Here is a 13,063-nt window from a genome sequence, read left to right as displayed (position 1 = left end):
GGGTTCAGGCAATTCTCCTGCCCCAGCCTCCTGAGTCGCTGGGATTACAGGCACACGCCACCATGCCCAGCTAATTTTTTGTATTTTTAGTAGAGACGGGGTTTCACCTTGTTGGCCAGGATGGTCTCGATCTCTTGACCTCGTGATCCACCCGCCTCGGCCTCCCACAGTGCTGGGATTACAGGCTTGAGCCACCGCGCCCGGCCCTAACTTAATCATATTCTTAAAAACACAATTAACTTTAAATTATAAGAATTACTTTATTGCTTAAAATCAACTTTAAATTCATTGCAAGCTTTCTATGAAAGTAATAAATTTAACCTCTCACATTTTGAAAAAATATAAAAGAACTAGGTTTCTATCAGATATTGTGCTTAACTAAAAAAGATAAAGCAATAGCAAATAGTCTGCTTTTGAAAATAAATTTGTTGTGGATTTGTAATGGAAGGCAGCATGGCATAGTAGAAAAGTCAGTGGCTGGTAAATCAGCGGACCAGCCCTAGACTTTTATCTCTGTTTGATCTTTAACTCATTGAGTAGAGACACTGGGCAAGTCCCTTACATTTCATACAGTTCAATTTCATTAAATCTGTAAAATGAGAGGGTTAAACTAGTCCATTCCAGCTCCGAAATTCAATAAGATTATGAAAACTTGTAACAGATTTGCAAACCACCACAAACTATTCTGAGAATGATCCCTGGAAATGTTTTAGTATCATTGGTCTCTATTTTCCTCTTCATGAAGAGCCTCTCTTGGATAAGCTATTCTTGTCACTACTGTATTCCCTGAACAGAGTAGGTGCTCAATAAATGTGTTCTGAATAATTTCCACCTATTTTCCAGTGAGTATTACAATTCAAATTTTGTGTCTCAAGCCGCAGGAGGGAGACATACAGTAAAAACACACACACAAAATTTATTCATTCACCTAACAACTATTTATTTAAAGGTTTACTAAGTACTATACTAAGTGTTTTTTTTTTTTTTTTTTTTTTTTGAGACAGAGTCTCGCTCTATCGCCAGGCTGGAGTGCAGTGGCGCGATCCCGGCTTACTGCAATTTCCGTTTTTCAGTTTCAAGCAATTCTCCTGCCTCAGCCTCCCGAGTACCTGGGACGACAGGCACGCGCCACCACGCCCGGCTAATTTTTTGTGCTTTTTAGTAGAGACGGGGTTTCACCATGTTGGCCAGGATGGTCTCGATCTCCTGACCTCGTGATCCACCCGCCTCAGCCTCCCAAAGTGCTGGGATTACAGGCGTGAGCCACCGCGCCCTGCAGTACTATACTATGTTTATTATGCATTACACTGTTCTAGGGATTAAGAGATACAGTAACAAAGTTCCTGCCCTCAGGAAGCATGTATTAGTGGGGCCATAAAGACAATTTAAAAAATGAACAAGTGCTATATAGTATGCCATAGAGATAAAACAAGATAAAATATGGCAAGTTATGAATGTGGTCACTTTTATTACAGAAGATCAAGGAGGCCTCTCTGCTAAAACATTAGTCAAAAACGTAGGGGGAAGAGAACAACAGATATTATAAGGGCTTCCAAAGGCAATACAAGGACTCCGACTTTTATTCTGGTACTCTGATGTTTTAGAAAGATCATTCTGGCTGCTGTAGTAAGATCAGACAGTACGGAAACAATGGCAGAAGCAGGGATACCAGTTAGGAGGCTACTGAAATAATCAAGATTGGAGATGACTGCAGTTTGGACCAGGTCAGTAAATGATACAAGTGATGAGAAGTGATTCGAGTCTACATATAATTTTTAGTTACAACTGGGAAAATTTATTGATGGATTGCATTTAGAATGTAAGAAAATCTTGAAGAGTCTAGGATGACTCTAAATTTTTCACTTGAACAACTGGGAATAACAGAATTGCTCATTACTAAAACGGGGAAAACAGGGAGGAGCAGTTGGCAAGGTGAGGGAATCAGGAATTACTTTCTGGACACATTAACTGTAGAGTGCTTAACACTCAAGCAGAGATGTCAAATAGACTGGATACATAAGTCTGGAATTCAAGGGGGAATACACTTGGACTCTGATACCATTTAAAGCCACTAGGCTGGATGAGAACAAGAAGAGAGTAATCCCTTGAGTGATCTGCCCGCCTGGGCCTCCCAAAGAGCTGGGATTTCAGGCGTGAGCCACTGTGCCCAGCCAAGTCATATTCTTAAGTAGGCAGGACGAGATGGGATTGAGGGACTAGCATTAGGTAAGGCCTAATGTTCTTGTCCATTTACATCATCAGAAGGAAGGCAGGGTTTATAGGTACTGTCCTCTATTTAGAAGCTGTTCTCACCAAGATAATGAATAATCTTCAAAATAAACATAATGGACAATTTATGACTTTTTTTTGTGACCTTTCTTAATATTTGGCACTTTTAATCACTTTCTCTTTCTTGAAATATTCTCCTCTCCCAGCTTTTGTGATACCCTACTCTGATGGAGACAAATTAGTAGGTATGGTGGTAAAAGAGAATAGATGTTTTCTTCTGACTTCTAGGAAGCAAGGACATTAGCTAAGTACAAGAATGAAGAAAAGTTGGAGATCTGAGTAGAGATGAGATGTTGAAATAGTTCTCTTAGGAGAGTAGCAGAGTTAGTACATTAGGAAAAGAAAGGAAGTGCTGCTAATGCCAAGTCTAAGAATACTGGGAGTGGTTCTGCTAGCTATTATAATACAGGGCTTCAGGTTCACGACATGTTCTTATCTGGAGTTTCTGCTTTGTGTTAAGTTCAGATAAAAGTCTCTGAGTTATACTTTAGAAAGCCAGAAAACCTATTTAACCCAGAATATGTTTCTATCCCTGTTTATGCTACTGTGCAAGAGAAAGCAAGAAAGAATGAGATGGTTTTGGGTAAAATTACCTGCATCTATATTCATCCAGACTTCCTTTACAACTCTCCATAATGAAAGACTGGTCTTTACTAATACTGACAGTCAATCTCTCACCCTTGTTATCCTCTCTCTCAAAAAGAATTCAATCATCAAAAATTCCATATTCTTCTGGATTATAAGATTATAAAGAGTGACTTTGTTCTTGTTCACAGGTATATTTCAAATGCCTAGAAAATTCTACAGCCCAGTGTGTGCTCAGAAATTTTTTTTATTTGAATGAATAGACCTGGGACTGTTCCTACTCCAATTTCCTTCTCATGCTCCAACTAAATATGCTCAAGTTTATGCTACTGTTAAAAAGAAAGGGCTCTGCTTCATATTCTCCTCTAGCTACTGCTACTGCTACATCTCCTTGCCATAACAGCAAAGTCTCCTGAATTTTTAAATTTAACAAATATTTGCTGGGCATCACAATGCTGCCATTACAATTGTAGGTGCTACACAAACAGCAATGAATTGGACGTAAGTACAAAACATCTGAAAATTCCTCCTGCCATAGAGCTTTGTTTTAGTGGAAAAACAAAAACAATAAATACAACAAGTAAGAAAATTATGTATTAGGAGAGGATAAGTGCTACAGAGAAAAATAAAACAGGGAAGGATGTACGAACTAGGCAGCAAGGTAGTGGGGTGGCAATGTTTGCAATTTAAAAAGTATATTCAGGGAAGGTCTTCTCAAATGATGTTTAGACCTAGACCTGGAGAGGGCCAAGGAACAAGCCACATGGATACTTGGAGGAAACTGTTACAGGCAGAGAGAAGAGCAGTGTACGTACCCTGAGGTAAGAGAGTGACTGACTGGTTTGCTGAATAGGAAGAAGGCCAGGAAGGCTGTAGGTATACTCTGTCTCTTGTCCTACCCTTTCCATTCGTGTCTCAATCTACTTTAACATCTATTCTCATTTCTATTTAGAAGCTGTTCTCACCAAGGTAATGAATAACCTTCAGTATAAAAATAATGGATAATTTATTACTTTTTTTCTTGACCTTTCTGCATATGTAGCACTTTTAATCACTTTCTCTTTCTTGAAATAGTCTCTTCCCCCAGCTTTTGTAATACCCTGCTCTGATCTTCTCTTATATTCTTGGTAGCTTCTTAGTTTCCCTTCCTCTGCCCACGCTTTAAAGATCTAGGAGCTAGTAGTCTTTCCTCAGCCCTTGTGTCTTCTGATCCTACACTATGGGTTACAACTTGCTACCTGGGAGGACCAAATGAGTCCACAACAGTATCCCCTACTTCCCTCCAGGCACACACACACCTAAAATAGTTTTAGGTCAACCATTTACATAAAAATTCAGATCCTTGATTTCTCTTAAAAAATCAGAAGATCTTGACAAACTGGGCTAGTGTTACCATGTGATAGCAAATGGCTGGAACTGAGGAGGTGAGATCTTCAGTTTGTTATAATCTTTCCAACTTACACAATGAAGATATCTGCACTTAGACCCCACTAACTACAACCTAGTTACACCTATGGTGTCACAGGCTCATGAGTTTATAAACTCTGAGATCTGCAATCACCTTAACAGATCTCTACATTAATGGTTTCCGTATGCACTGATTGTCAAATCAGCCTAAGTTCTTATCTTTTATCTGCATTCTAAAGCAATAAACCCAACTACCATGGTATCCATTTCTGTTTGGACATCTCACAGGTACTTCAAATTCAATAGGCCTAAAATTGAAATAATCTTCTCTCCCTTCATCTCACAAATTTGGCATTCCTTAGCTCAGGGACTAGCACTACCATGAACTCAACAGCCCTTGCCAGAAACGTGAGAGTCAGCCTGAAAATTTTCCTAGCCTTCCCTATGGCTCCAAATCTACAAATCCTACTTATTTTACTTCCTACTTTGCTTTTTGTACTTGCCTTCTACTGCCAGCTTCCACTATAATTTTATATCTAAGTTTTTCCAGTGGTTATATAATTGGGCTCCCTGTATCTACCCAGCTTTGCCCCACTTCAATTCATTCTCCACTCCTTTGAGTGATTTTTCTAAAATACTTGTTAGTCAATGGCTTAGAATTTTCATTTATTCATTCAATATTTATTGAATACTTATTCTTTAAAAGTCCCTACTTTTCAATATTTTAAACTCTTCAGCATGATGCACAAGGCCCTTTGTAATCTGACTCAGGTTTATCTCTCCTCTCCAGTCTTATCTATCACGAACTAAACCATTTGCTGTTCCTCAGATCACAGATTGGCTTCTGCCTATACCGTCCCTTGTTCCCCAAATTCCATTGCCTGGCTAATTCTACTTTCCCTCAGTTGTGATCTCTGTTGGGAAATGTTCTCTGAATCCACATGGTAACATGAGGTATCCTTTGTCACTCTACCTTAATTATTTCTCTCCTAACTCGATTCTGAAGCACTTGAAGAATCTAACTTACTAATAATAAGCCACACAAAGCACAGTACTTGTAGCACAATTGTGGTGACCCATATATTTGTCTTAAATAGATGAATAGATGAAACAGGGCAAATATATCAACTCTGAAACAATATAGTTTGGAGTGGATTGGGTGCCCCCTTGACAGTGAATGAATACACCTAGGATTGCATATAGCACTGTGAATACCATGCAAATGGTAGGTAACAGACTAGACTCTACAATATGACTGTATTAGAGAATAATCAGGAAATGCAGCTTTGTGTCTACCTTAACTTCCAGGTAATTATGTTATCTAACTGTGATACTTGGCCGCCAAATTAGTATGTTGATACCTGCTGTGACACTAAAATTTATGGTAGTATACAGCTTGGAAACAAACTATTGTCAATTCTGAACCTTAAATATTTTAATCAACTTGATCAAAGCAACTTAATTGCAAAAAGGATGCAATTATACTTAATTTTTAATCAAGCCAACAAAGTTAAACAATGAAAAGTCTAAGTTTATTTATAAAACTGGTAAAAATAAAAGTTATGTATTTCAACAAAAAAAAACAAAGGATGATAAAAGTATGTATCTCCAGTTTGTAACACCTAATGTATTAAGGATCTAACATTGAGTGTCACAGTGATTAACAACAGAAAAAGCTAACCAGACAGTACAAGGTTATATATGAATTAGTCTTCTTCCTCCTAAAAGTCAGATTTGAATCTGATTAAGCTTCCAAATTAGGAGTGTCCAATAAAACTTTCTAGGATGTCAGAAATGTTCTATACCTGTACCATCTATTATAATATGGTAGACACTAACTGCATTTGACTACTGAGCAACTGAAATATGGCTATTACATCAGAGGAACTACATTTAATTTTATGTAACTGAATTTAAATTTAAGTGACTACCTGTGGCTACTGGCCACCATATTGGGCAGAGGAGCTCTAGATATAACTACCGATTTGCAGGAAACATAAAGGAAGTGGGGAATGTTCAACCAATTACAGAAATGGGATCAATAAAATCACAACTGAGGGAACCTCTATAGGTCAAAAAAATCCAGTTTCTTCAACAAAGTACTATCAGGATGGTGATGACTTTTGAGGTGGGGAGGAAAGAAGTCATAATTAGGAGGTGGGCAATATAGTGAGCTTCTGAAGTAGATAGCAAGGTTCTCTTTCATAGATGATGTTGGTTATAATGACATTTGTCAAAATTCATAAAAACTGTATTAGTTTTGCTGTTTTCTGTAATTGTTTGCTTTAACAACAAACAGTTTAAACAATTTAAGTCTTTTTCAAAGGTGATTAAATAATGTAAAGAGAATATAACAATGTTGGATAACTAGTTCTAGTGTCTGTTCTGACATTACCTAGCTATGAGATACTCCGCACAACGAGTTACTATCTTGTTGGGCCTGTCAGATGAACTCTAAAATGAAGCTGTTACACTTGAAATAGCTTTATAAGGTTTTTTTCTTTTAAGGCCCTAAACATACACATGCAATGAAAATTAACCAGCCAGGTGCGGTGGCTCACACCTATAATCCCAGCACTTTGGGAAGCTGAGGCAGGTGGATCGCCGGAGGTCAGGAGTTCAAGACCAGCCTGGCCAACAAGGTGAAACACCATCCCTGCTAAAAATACAATAAATTAGCTGGGCGTGGTGGCAGGCACCTGTAATCACAGCTACTTAGGAGGCTGAGGCTGCAGTGAGCTAAGATCACGCCATTGCAGTCCAGCCTGGGCATCAAAAGTGAAACTCTGTCTCCAAAAAGAATGGAAGGAAAATTAACCTGCATGATAATACCTTGCTTTTACGTTTTTTAGAGTTGGGGTCTCACTATGTTGCCCAGGCTGGTCTTGAACTCCTGGGCTTGAGTAATCCTCTTACCTCAGCCTCCCAAAATGCTGAGATTACAGGCATGAGCCACCATGCCCGGCCATAACATGCATAGTAATACTAAGAAGACCTTAAATACCTTTATGTAACTTAAAATAATGATTTGCAAACAGAGCATGATTTATATATAAATTGATCTTTTAAAATTCAGATACCAGGTCGGGCACAGTACCTCACACCTGTAATCCCAACACTTTGGGAGGCCAAGGCAGGCGGATCACAGGTCAGGAGTTCGAGACCAGCCAGACCCACATGATGAAACCCCATCTCTACTCAAAATACAAAAATTAGCCAGGCGCAGTGGAGCACGCCTGTATCCCAGCTGCTCAGGAGGCTGAGGTTGCAGTGAGCAGAGATCATGCCACTGCACTCCAGCCTGGTGACAGAGCAAGACTCTGTCTCCAAAAAAAAAAAAAAAAAAAAAAAAAAAGAGAGAGAGACAGATACCCTTGAAAACAACTGTCAAACAACTTTTTGTCAGTTTAATGAATCTCTGCAATTGCTACAGTGTTGATTTATAGCATTGTTTTTTCACCATAAAGGCAAATTTCAGCCTAATCTGATTTGTTCTGAATTAGCTCAATAAATTATGCTCTATTCCATTCCCACAAGAATCATGGCACATCTATTCACAGTCTCTTTTATTTTATTTTTTTTTGAGACGGATTCTCGCTCTATCACCACACAGGAGTGCAGTGGCATGATCTCAGCTTACTGCAACCTCCACCTCCCAGGTTCCAGAGACTCTCCTGCCTCAGCCTCCCAAGTAGCTAGGACTGCAAGCATATGCCACCACACCTGGCTAATTTTTGTATTTTTAGTAGAGACAGGGTTTCACCATGTTGTTCAGGCTGGTCTCAATCTCTTCACCTGTAATCCACCCACCTCAGCCTCCCAAAGTGCTGAGATTACAGATGTGAGCCACTGCACCAGCCTTCACTATCTTTAAACTTAAGAATGCCTTTTGCAGTACTGATTCTTGTTCTAAAGTAAAATGGACATACTTTTCATTTTGTAGTTCCTGTATTTTCTTTAAATTTTCTCTGTTTTTTTCTTCAATCTCTTCTTTAAGTTCCTTTACCTGGGTTTTATAAAGTGTCTGCAAAACAAGTGATAAGAAGAAATAAGTGTTTATGGTGGGTTAAAAACAATTTGGCAGTTTCTTATAAATTAAAAAAATTAACATACGATCCATCAATTCCACTCTCAAGTATTTACCCATGACAAATGCAAATATATGTCAACACATAGTCTTACACATGAATTTTCTTTATGGTTTCATTTATAACAGGTCCAAACTGAAAATGATCCAGATATCCATCAATATGTGGGTTTAAAAAAATGTGGTTAAGGCTGGGCACGGTGGCTCAAGCCTGTAATCCCAGCACTTTGGGAGGCTGAGGCAGGTGGATCATGAGGTCAGGAGTTCAAGACCAGCCTGACCAAGATGGTGAAACCCCATCTCTACTAAAAATACAAAAATTAGCCGGGTGTGCTGGCAGGCGCCTGTAATCCCAGCTACTAGGGAGGTTGAGGCAGGAGAAAAGCTTGAACCCAAGTGGCAGAGGTTACAATGAGCCATAATTATATCACTGCACTCCAGCCTGTGTGATACAGTGAGACTCTGTCTCAAAAAAAAAAAAAAAATGTGGTTAACTCATAGTACTTAGCAATAAAAGGGAATGAACTACTAATAAAACATGTAAATCTAAGAAACCTAAAAAATATGCTGAGTGAAAGAAACCAAGTGCTAAAGAATGCATACTGTGTGATTCCATGTATATGAAATTCTAGGACAGGCGAACATAATCAATAATGATGGGAAAAAAATCAGTCATTGTCTGTGTATAGAGGTGGGTGAGGAAAGATGGAGAGTGAAGGGCCACAAGGGAACTTTTTGTGGTGAAAAAACATTCCATATGTTGACTGTGGTGGTCACACAGTTGTACATATTTGTCAAAATTTACTAACCAGTACACTTAAAATGGGTATATCATATAGAAATTATAGCTTAATAAAGTGTATTATAGATTTGGGATGATATTATAAAGAAATTTAACACATACTACTAATTTAAATGTTAGGTTGTTCTTGAATAATGTTAGAAAAATCACTTCTGTTTTGGTGGGTGGGATGGACTGGGTAGTTGACAGACAGGTAAAGAAATAACCACAAATAAGATTTATCAAGTATTCTGATACTATATCTGTAATATATGCTTATTTCAGAACAATGGTTCTTACAATATTCATTAAGCTTTTGCCAATTCCAACAAAAAATATTTAATACATCAGAATCATATTGTGTTAGCTGCTGAAGTTACAGAGTAAACTTCCAGTCCTGATGTCTACTTCTTTTTTAACTACTCTCTTTATTTTAAAAGAAAACAAGAAGGGGAAAAAGCTGTGGAGGACTACTTTAACACTTACTTATTACTCTAAGAAACAACGCTTTTCTAGGCAAAAAAAATACATAAATTTTTATGAGAATGTAAATGAAATAATGTAAATGAATAACGGCTTACTCTAGGTTAAGTATTAAGATTTTCTAAAATTAAGTAAACTATTTAGCCTTTAGGACTCAGATTCTTACCTCTCTGACTTCAAATACTGAAATTCAGGTAAGTAAATCAATGAAGGGATAAAAAGAAAAATAATATGATTTAAAAACCCAGAATAAAGACAAATCTTAAAATTTGGTTGTTAACAGGTTATTGAATTGAATGCTATTTAATCCAATGCCCACAAGCAATGGAATAAATCAGAACTGAGACAGGGTCAGGTTTTGTACTATTTTCTAGAAGCAAACCAACACAAGTCATTTGACATCCATCCAAACATCTGGAAGCACTGGATAATTGCTCTGTGGAAGCTTATGTCAAAAAAGTGTATGGGATGCTATAGATCACTTTGCAGAAGTCAGTAGTACATACTTTGAATAATTACCTTTAACATACACTCAAGGAAAGAGTTTCCAACAATATTGAAAAGTTTTTCGTTTGTTTTGTTTATGAGACAGAGTCTTACTCTGTTGCCCAGGCTGGAGTACAGGGGCATGACCTGGGCCTATTACAATGTCCACCTATCAGGTTAAAGTGATTCTCCTGCTTCAGCATCCTGAGTAGCTGGGATTACAGGCGCCCAGCTAATTTTTATATTTTTAGTAGAGACACGGTTTCATCATGTTGGCCAGGCTGGTCTCGAACTCCTGACCTCAGGTGATCCACCTGCCTTGGCCTCCCAAAGTTCTGGGATTACAGGCATGAGCCACCACACCTGGCCTGAAAAGTTTTTAAAATTTAAAAACATATACCAATGACTGCCTAATATGCCAAGAAACAGACAAACAAAAAGTAGAAAGTCACAATGTTTATTAGAAGATGAGTCATGTAAAAAAGAATTACAGTTCACATAAAAGAATCTAAATACCTTAAGTCAGATTTTGAAACAGTGTGTATGTTAAAAATGATTCTCACTTACCGAGAAGTATTGCTCAGCTTCAAGCTGATCTTGTAGTTCCCGCATCTGTCCTTCATTTCCTCTATACTGTCTTCAGATGAAAAGAAAAACGATGAACAATTGCTCTTACCTATACTAGACATTATATTATTCTCAGTTTGTTAAAGTTGCTAAAATAAAAAAGGTTTGCTAAAACAATATTTAAAAAAAAATTATTATTCATTATTATTTTACTAATTAATGTGGTCAGGCCATACTGGTTCTATCTTGCTCCTTATAAAATAATGCTATGCAAAAGTAGTGAGAACCCTTTTCTACTGATGATCACTTTTTAGAGAACAGTAATTGTGCGTCTATCCAAACCGAAAAAATAAAACTGATATCATATTTTTGGTTAATTTTTACAGAGAAAATCAGTCATAGGGAAGAAAATATCTTATACAGTAAGTAAAAAAAGAGAGGGGCATGAAAATATTTAATAAGTAATAATTCAGTGCTATATACATAGCACTATAGTTAATAATAATTCAGTACTACATACTAGATATTATGGCCAATTAAGTACAAGAAAGGGGCTGGTGAAAATGAATCATCAAGAAAGAATGGAAAGCAAGAACAAACTGACAAATAAGGAGGAATGCAGCAGACAGACAACTGCCTGTATATAATATAAACATAAACACAACTCAAATAGGAGCAGATTCCAAAAGATGGAAACATAACGTAACCCAAACACAGACTTTCAAGAATTATTTACTGTCTAATATGAAAGCCTAGCAGCTAGGCTTGAAAATCTAGCTGCTAGACTTTCATATTAGTCAGTAATAGCTTTGTATTCTCAGTATCTAAAAAAGGCACGTAGTTGATAGAAAGTCTACAACAAATGTCCATCGAATGCTGAGAGTATTTTTGCAGAAAAAAATTATAAAACTCATTTTGATGAAAATGGTGGCCCTAAAAGAGGAAAAGAATTTCACCAATATAAATCCAACTTTAATATAAAGTGACAATTTAATCCAAGAATCACTTTTGTAAATGAAGCTAGCAAGTGATGATATAATAAAATAAATTTGGAGGAAATAAAAACATAGGACTTGGCATAAGATATATGCACTTTTGATATTAAACTTGCAAAGCATATTCTTAGACAAATTCTGAAAGCAATTCTGACATCTTGCTTGGTCTCCATTTCAAGTAAGCAGGCATATCACAACCCAAGAGTCATAGAAAAAGAAAAAAGACATTTTTGCATTTTGAGATGAACCAAAGACACAAAACAAAACAAACAAAGTGTCATCATGTCTAATTCTGGTCTCTGAAATATAGAAATCTGAACATCTACCAGGCACTGTGATTTTCGTAATTCTAATCTGAAGAAATGTGATGACTTTTGTGGACATGAAAATCAGATGAGAAAACTGTGGTCTTTCCAAAGCCTGAACTCCCTTGCAAACCTCTGCAAGTAAATGCTTTTATTTCTAAATACTTTTTCCCTGTCTTTCACAAACTCTAAGTACATAATCTGTATATACGCAAAATATCAAACATACAAGTCAATGATGAACACAAAAAAGAAATCACAATGTTATTTTTAAGACTTACTTTGTAAGTTGAGCTAACTCAAATTCTAATAATCTCTTTGCTTCCAATAAAGTATTTATTTCCTGCTTCATCTGCTTTTCTAAACCTTTTAAATTGTCTGCCTCGAATGCCTGAGTCTTCAATTCATTTTGTAACAACAGCCGCTTATTTGATTCCTGTTCCAGTTGTAGGGTTAGATTCTTAACCTATGAATGAAAAAAATAATTGGGATCTTAAATCTCTTTAATAATTTATTAGACATTATTTGAAAGAATACTAACCAAATCAAATATATCATAATTCATGGTACTAGAAGAAAATATTAGTATTTAAAAGGGTTTTCATTGTTCCACATGTTTATTATTGTAGATTTACTATTAAGTCAAAATTAATTTCCAAATTTCAGACATGAGATCTTATGGAGGGAAAAAAATTCTGGTTCCTTTCTACTCCAATCAGCGTTAAAATTCTGGAGTACAAGGTGATTATAAAAGTCACTTCTGGGCCAGGCACAGTGGTTCACACCTATAATCCCAGCACTTTGGGAGGCTGAGGCAGGTGGATTGCTTGAGCCTGGAGTTTGAGAGTAGCATGGTAAACATGGTGTAACTGTGTCTCTACAAAAAATACAAAAATTGGCCAGCCATTGTAGTATACTTCTGTAGTCCCAGTTACGTGTGAGGATCACCTGAGCCTGCGAGGCAGAGATTGCAGTGAACTGAGATCATGCCACTTCACTCCTGCATGAGTGACACTGAGACCCTGTCTGAGACACACACACACACACACACACACACACACACACACACACACACACA

At 37.1% G+C, this 13,063-nt stretch overlaps 1 protein-coding gene across 3 annotated transcripts in view; it reads right to left on the bottom strand.

Moving 5' to 3' along the window:
- Window positions 1–13,063, bottom strand: part of ROCK1 (Rho associated coiled-coil containing protein kinase 1) — a 163,869-nt gene that overhangs the window by 21,313 nt on the left and 129,493 nt on the right. For all 3 annotated transcript variants that reach the window (XM_032293240.1, XM_032293241.1, XM_032293242.1), the window contains 3 exons: window positions 12,267–12,451; window positions 10,686–10,755; window positions 8,211–8,305 (listed from right to left, as the gene is read on the bottom strand). In XM_032293240.1, the coding sequence (XP_032149131.1) occupies window positions 8,211–8,305; window positions 10,686–10,755; window positions 12,267–12,451 (350 nt within the window). The remainder of the gene's footprint in view (window positions 1–8,210; window positions 8,306–10,685; window positions 10,756–12,266; window positions 12,452–13,063) is intronic.

Source organism: Sapajus apella, unplaced genomic scaffold, assembly GCF_009761245.1.
Source record: "Sapajus apella isolate SASKATOON/1434 unplaced genomic scaffold, GSC_monkey_1.0 scaffold29, whole genome shotgun sequence".
In the NCBI taxonomy this organism is placed as follows: Eukaryota; Metazoa; Chordata; class Mammalia; order Primates; family Cebidae; genus Sapajus; species Sapajus apella.
This window is presented reverse-complemented; position numbering and strand designations above follow the sequence as displayed.